At 41.6% G+C, this 7094-nt stretch overlaps 1 protein-coding gene across 1 annotated transcript in view; it reads left to right on the forward strand.

Annotated features, from left to right (window-relative positions):
• Positions 1-70: 70 nt before the first annotated feature.
• Positions 71-7094, forward strand: part of LOC112964222 (myosin-1-like) — a gene marked incomplete at its 3' end in the record, with an annotated part of 10138 nt that continues 3114 nt past the window's right edge. Inside the window, exons 1-15 of the mRNA XM_026062002.1 lie at positions 71-113; positions 220-323; positions 403-541; positions 1277-1395; positions 1490-1639; positions 1996-2166; positions 2645-2954; positions 3099-3169; positions 3852-3939; positions 4029-4146; positions 4298-4421; positions 4507-4643; positions 4743-4998; positions 6574-6816; positions 6922-7089. Coding sequence (XP_025917787.1) covers positions 86-113; positions 220-323; positions 403-541; positions 1277-1395; positions 1490-1639; positions 1996-2166; positions 2645-2954; positions 3099-3169; positions 3852-3939; positions 4029-4146; positions 4298-4421; positions 4507-4643; positions 4743-4998; positions 6574-6816; positions 6922-7089 — 2226 coding nt within the window. The remainder of the gene's footprint in view (positions 114-219; positions 324-402; positions 542-1276; positions 1396-1489; positions 1640-1995; positions 2167-2644; positions 2955-3098; positions 3170-3851; positions 3940-4028; positions 4147-4297; positions 4422-4506; positions 4644-4742; positions 4999-6573; positions 6817-6921; positions 7090-7094) is intronic.

The raw sequence follows: 7094 nt of genomic DNA on the forward strand, positions 1-7094 counted from the left end.
CTCTTCCTTGCCAGATCTGCTGGAGAAGTCCAGAGTCACTTTCCAGCTCAAGGCGGAAAGAAGCTACCACATATTTTATCAGATCATGTCCAACAAGAAGCCAGAGCTAATTGGTAGGAAGGCTCATTAACTTTTTTGGAGGAAGATCACTGAGCAACAGCTCACTCTACTACCTAGCTGACAAAACTAAGCCTCTTTCCCACCTATTCTTGTGTTCAGACATGCTCCTCATTACCACCAACCCATATGACTACCACTTTGTGAGTCAAGGTGAGATCASTGTTCCCAGCATTGATGACCAGGAGGAGYTGATGGCTACAGATGTAAGTARCACACCAAAAAAGTTCCTACTATACCCGTCTTTATGTTTTTACTATACTGACTTTAGTGTTTCTGTTGCAGAGTGCCATTGACATCCTGGGCTTCACTGCTGATGAAAAGACGGCCATTTACAAGCTGACGGGGGCTGTCATGCACTATGGGAACTTGAAGTTCAAGCAGAAACAACGAGAGGAGCAGGCGGAGCCTGATGGCACAGAAGGTATTATCTTACTTAGGAAATACTTCAAAAGATAACATCTTTGTTGCCAAAAGAAGGCGTTAGGCAGATTTCAGCCTTTAAATACTAAATAGCATAAAAGAAAAGTTCAATTTTTATATAACAGTTGAAGCACCTATCTCATCTAATGACACCTGCATTTTATCCTGGTACTTAATAAATAAAAGTTATTGCATACACTGCCAAGAAGGCAGGAGCCACAGATGCCACTTCCTGTAATATGCTTAGGCATACTTAGATTGGAATACACCTTGTAATCTTTGCTGTACTGTGGAACAGTAATATTGTGTTGTGCTCTAATGGGATGGGGAGACTGTGTTCTCATTCACTCTCATCTCTGTTGGTTGTCTGGGGAAATCTGATGTGAGATGTGTATTTGATTCCTCTCAGCTGAACAGGAGCTAGAACCCTTATGTCTCCAGGTTTCTGAGTGAGGGCTCCTCATGCTAAGGGACTGGGCAGAAGATGGGAAGTACCAGAGTCATGCCTGAAAATGGATGAAATGTTCTTCTCTTGAAGAACAAGTGTAGAAACTAATGCTCAGAAAGCGTTGTAGACTCTGGATTCTAAGGAGAACAGAGATTTTTGCTTTGTAGTTTGGATTTATATGTTTTTTTGCAATTCTGTAACTGCAGTTACTTTTGACACAGTCCCTCAAGGACCAAACTTTAGGCATGGTCCAACATTTAGTTCTTCTCTCACTCTCTCGGTGCTTAGTTGCTGACAAGGCTGCCTATCTGATGGGTCTAAACTCGGCTGATCTGCTCAAAGCCCTATGTTATCCCCGAGTCAAGGTTGGGAATGAATATGTGACCAAGGGTCAAACTGTGCAACAAGTAAGAAACGTGTGGTAACCTGCAACTATGTCTTGAATTAAGGTCCCTGTGATTTGCCTCTGCTCTGTTTGGTAAATCCAGACTCTTGCTTTAGGTTCAGAATTCAGTGGGTGCGCTAGCAAAGGCTGTCTATGAGAAGATGTTCTTGTGGATGGTTGTTCGCATCAACCAACAGCTGGATACCAAACAACCCAGACAGTACTTCATTGGTGTTCTGGACATTGCTGGCTTTGAGATCTTTGATGTAAGGAACAGAGTTTTTTCTAGCAGTTTCTTAGAAGGATGATTAGGAATAAAGGGAATTTTGAAACATATTTTTATGAGGAGTTAGTATCATTGTACACTTACATGCAGGGTTTTGGGATTGCCTTTCATTTCTCCCACAACAAAGAATAATATTATATATTATAATTACACTGAATTTGAAATCTTCCTTCTTTTCAAAATACAAGACCTATCCCAATGAAAGAGCATTGAGAAACATGAAGGAAGAGGCCTTATATTTAAACTGTCACTCAGGAAGAATTAGGATAGTACAGGAAAATTTCATTCAGTTATTGCTGCACCTGAGAACTTTGCATCTCTTTTTATGCTTGGCAGTTCAATAGCTTCGAGCAGCTCTGCATCAACTTCACAAATGAGAAACTGCAACAGTTCTTCAACCACCACATGTTTGTGCTGGAGCAGGAGGAGTACAAGAAAGAGGGAATTGAATGGACATTCATTGACTTTGGGATGGACCTGGCTGCCTGCATTGAGCTTATTGAGAAGGTATCCTTTCTGTTCAAGTGTATTAATTGTTGGATATTCCATAGCTGCTGAGGGACACACTTAAGAAGCGTGGGAGAATATGCTGTCTCTTTCAAGTGCATGCCTTGTGAAAACGGCAATAGGATGGAAGTGGTTCTAGAGATCAGACTTGGAATACAGGACTTTAGGTGAAAGTATGCAGTTCAAGTGTACAAAATAAACTTTCATGAAAAGACGGTCATATTCTGCTAGCTCCTAGCAGTTAAGAATTTGTCATGTTCCCAGCAGTAAAGGCATTTATATAAGTTAAAATGAAACACCAATGCTGAAAATGTCCCAGTTAATTTTCTCACTTGTTTTCCAGAAATGCAGAGAAATAACATTCTCTTCTGATTTGTTTTGTAGTTTCCTGTCTTGTATGCAGCCTCTTTCACACCAAAGGATGCATGATTTCTAATCTGTTTTTTCCTATTGTCTGTTGTATTGTCTTGTCGTCCAGCCCATGGGCATCTTCTCCATCCTGGAAGAGGAGTGCATGTTCCCCAAGGCAACTGACACCTCTTTCAAGAACAAGCTCTATGACCAGCATCTGGGCAAGTCCAGCAACTTCCAGAAGCCCAAGCCTGCCAAAGGCAAGGCTGAGGCCCACTTCTCCCTGGTGCACTATGCTGGCACGGTGGACTACAACATCTCTGGTTGGCTTGAGAAGAACAAGGACCCGCTGAATGAAACTGTCATTGGGCTGTACCAGAAATCATCCGTGAAGACACTGGCCTTACTCTTTGCCACTTACGGTGGAGCAGAAGCAGGTCAGCTCTGTAAATTCCATATTTTCTGGGAGGCTCAGTGTTGAAGGGGCATGAAAACAGGAAACACAGAACATTTAAAGTTGTTTGTTGTTCTGTATGCAACATCAACATTTTAATATTGTTTTACTTTTCTTCCATTTGCAGAGGCTGGTGGTGGCAAAAAGGGTGGCAAGAAGAAGGGTTCTTCTTTCCAGACTGTCTCAGCTCTTTTCCGGGTACAGTACTGTATTAACTCTTTGTAATATGAAGAAAGTGAGTAAACTAATTTAAAATAGGAAAGGACCATCTTTACATTTAATGTAACAGTGGTGAAATTCCCTGGAAATCCTATGTCATGCTTTTCAAGAAGAGTTTCAATATTGATAATATATACTGTTCAGAAATAAGGGTTCAGGCTTCAAATATCACGAGAAATCTAATCCTAGAATTTTGTTTGTGGAGGATAGTATTCAGATCTTTATGTTCCTAAGTCTTTGCTATAACTGTGCTGTAATTTTAGCATTCATGCATTCCCCTGACATTAATATTTTGGGGAATTGAGTGTATCCATAAACATTTTCTTTAAGAAGACATTTATTTTATTGAAAAGAAAAAGCCCTGATTTTTAAACAAATAGATTGACTTTAGTAGGTGGAATTTAGAAAACCTGAAAGCTAATTATTTTCCATGAAAATGTGGAATTGTTCATTACAGTTCCCACTGGATCAACAACAGAATATTTCAGTCTTTAATAATGATGTTCAGTGTATACAAGCAGAAGTAGCCTTTGGTTTGTGTGTCTTTACCTACCTGTTCTGAAATCTAGCTAATTTTGATAAGTGGTTAACTCATTGCAATGGGCTTGATGCATCAAGAAGCGCACATAAAAAAACTCACATTACTTACTGGTCCCTTAAGGAGAATTTAAACAAGCTGATGACCAACCTACGGAGCACTCACCCCCATTTTGTCCGTTGCATCATCCCAAATGAAACAAAAACACCTGGTAAGAAGCTCAAGAAGAGATCTTCCTGTGATACAGCTAGTCCCCTCTGTGCTAGAAATTATGGTATTCATTGTGCTCTGAATTGTTAGGTGCTATGGAGCATGAACTGGTGCTGCACCAGCTGCGGTGCAATGGAGTGCTGGAAGGGATCAGAATCTGCAGGAAAGGATTCCCCAGCAGAGTCCTCTACGCAGACTTTAAACAGAGGTAAGAGAGCTCCACCTTTTGGCATCATTACAACCAATGTCAAGTACCTTGTAGGTTCAGTCCGACTGGGCTCTGTTGCCAAGAATAGACAGTAAGCCACCATGCCCTGGCTGGGAAGAACAGCCATATCTTCCTCCTTCTCTTTTCACAGGTACAAGGTGCTTAATGCAAGTGCTATCCCAGAGGGACAGTTCATTGACAGCAAGAAGGCTTCTGAGAAGCTCCTTGGCTCCATTGACGTGGACCACACCCAGTACAAATTTGGTCACACCAAGGTACAATCACTCCTTGACTCACGTACTGTGGGTCTGTACTTTGCACCACCTGACAGTGATGTGCTGCAATATTCCCTTTCTCAAGGTGTTCTTCAAAGCTGGGCTGCTGGGACTCCTGGAGGAGATGAGAGATGAGAAGCTGGCACAGCTCATCACTCGCACACAGGCCAGGTGCAGGGGCTTCCTGATGAGAGTGGAGTACCAGAGAATGGTGGAGAGGAGGTAGACATTTCTCAAATGCAAATAATACCTGGACTTTGGAGAAAGTGTCTACACCATTCACACCCAAAATATTCAATGTACATTCTAATTATGTTTCAGGGAGTCCATCTTCTGCATCCAGTACAATGTTCGTKCATTCATGAAYGTCAAGCACTGGYCCTGGATGAAGCTRTTCTTCAARATCAAGCCCTTGCTGAAGAGTGCAGAATCCGAGAAGGAGATGGCCAAYATGAAGGAAGAGTTTGAGAAAACCAAGGAGGAGCTWGCRAAGTCTGAGGCAAAGAGGAAGGAGCTGGAGGAGAAAATGGTRAAGCTGRTGCARGAGAAAAATGAYCTGCAGCTCCAAGTGCAAGCTGTGAGTATCATGAGTTTATTTTTTTATAGGGGAAAATGAGTGAATAAGATCTAACTCTTCTTTCTTAGAAGAGAACTCTCAAACTGCACCCTAACCTGCCTTGCAAAATACTCTAAGCTGAATTATATGTGACTACAAGTAAAATTCAGGCCACCTGCTTTGGGCCCTCAGTGTCACCATTGCAAAGYRGGGTTCAACTTGAGAATGACTTTTAAGCCTTACTCTTAGTGCCTACATGTACATGTGTCCATGTGAGCTTACAGTATAAGGTACCATTATAGTCACTGCAAAGTAAATACAGTTTATGAAGTGGGGACAGTGATTCAGTTGACCACTCTATCTTAATTCAGTTACCTGCATAAAAAGCCTACTGCCATTTCTTATGACGCAGGGTACCTCAGCTGTCCTCCTGCAGCTACTAATCCAGGAAGGCACAGATGCCCAGCATGTCTCATGACACAAGTGCCAGCCCTGTGTGTATGTCTCCAGTGCCATTTAGCATCTCAAAATTACAGGCAACATTTAGACAATGCCCTTGAGCTCCAAGTGTCTATTCAGAGTTAGGTGAATCTCGATAATGTCCACTGATTGTATTGACTAGGTAAGCACTGATTAATGGGAGTTCGGATATCCAAATCTCATGCAGGCACACTCATTTAGAGAGGCAATGGGCACAAACTGAAACACAGGAGGTTCCATCTGAAGATGAGGAAAAACTTCTTTACTGTGAGGGTGACTGAGCACTGGGACAGGTTGCCCAGGGAGGCTGTGGAGTCGTATGGATAAGGTCCTGTGCAATGTGCTCTAGGTGACTCTGCTTGAGCAGGGGAGTTGGACTAGATGATCTCCAGAGGTCCCTTCCAAACTCAACCATTCTGTGATTCTGTGATAATGGGAAACCTATATTAATTGCTTTCCTTGGTATACACAGAAAAATAAATATACCGTTGGATTTTCTTACAAGATATTTTGCTTTCAAACTCATTTGGGACAAAACATATTTATGATATCCAAAAAAACACCAAAGATTAAGAGGGTGCAGTGACCAGCTGAAACCAGCATATACTACTCAAGACACAGTATGGAAAGATGATACAGAGGTAGCCAATTTTCAAGAGCAAGAAGCCATTTGCACATGCAACAATGTAGAGAATAAATAGTCATCTGTTTTCAGCAACATTATCTTCAGACTAGCAAAGCCTTTACTCCCCACATAATATTGGGTTCAGCATGAGTCAGTTACAAAAGAGAGGCTATTAAATACTGTCTGTGAAGAAAAAATCCTACAAGCTTTTTCTCCAGATAAAATTTAGTAATAGAAGTGGTCATTATTCCATAGTGCCTGTGAGTAAATGAGATATTCTCACAGCTGACACTTTTGTGAGACATTTTTTGAAAATTTAGGAATTAATGTTTTTTTCCAGCTGACAAGCTGTATAACCCTTCCAAGACAAAAACCTGTCAAGATTTTTGAGTTGTTTGAGTGAAGGCCAATTTCATCCTTCATTTTAACACATGCCTATGTATAATACTTCAAAACATTATAGCCCCAAAAAATCTGTGTCTCCCTGCCAGGAAGCAGATAGCTTGGCTGATGCTGAGGAAAGATGTGATCAGCTGATCAAAACCAAAATCCAGCTGGAAGCCAAAGTTAAGGAAGTGACTGAAAGGGCGGAGGACGAGGAGGAGATCAATGCTGAACTCACAGCCAAGAAGAGGAAACTGGAGGACGAATGCTCAGAACTGAAGAAAGATATTGATGATCTGGAATTAACACTGGCCAAAGTCGAGAAGGAAAAACATGCCACTGAAAACAAGGTATAATGCACCAGATGTCACTCTCATGCCAGAAAAGAACTCAGTGTTTTTACACTATAAAGTTTTAAACAATATTTTTTATCTACACTTGCTCCCTTCTCACAGGTGAAAAACCTCACTGAGGAGATGGCAGCCCTGGATGAAACCATCGTAAAGCTGACAAAAGAGAAGAAAGCCCTCCAAGAGGCCCACCAGCAGACACTGGATGACCTGCAGGCAGAAGAGGACAAAGTCAATACGCTGACCAAAGCTAAAACCAAGCTGGAGCAGCAAGTGGA

Source organism: Apteryx rowi, unplaced genomic scaffold, assembly GCF_003343035.1.
Source record: "Apteryx rowi isolate R43461 unplaced genomic scaffold, aptRow1 scaffold_1897, whole genome shotgun sequence".
NCBI lineage: Eukaryota > Metazoa > Chordata > Aves > Apterygiformes > Apterygidae > Apteryx > Apteryx rowi.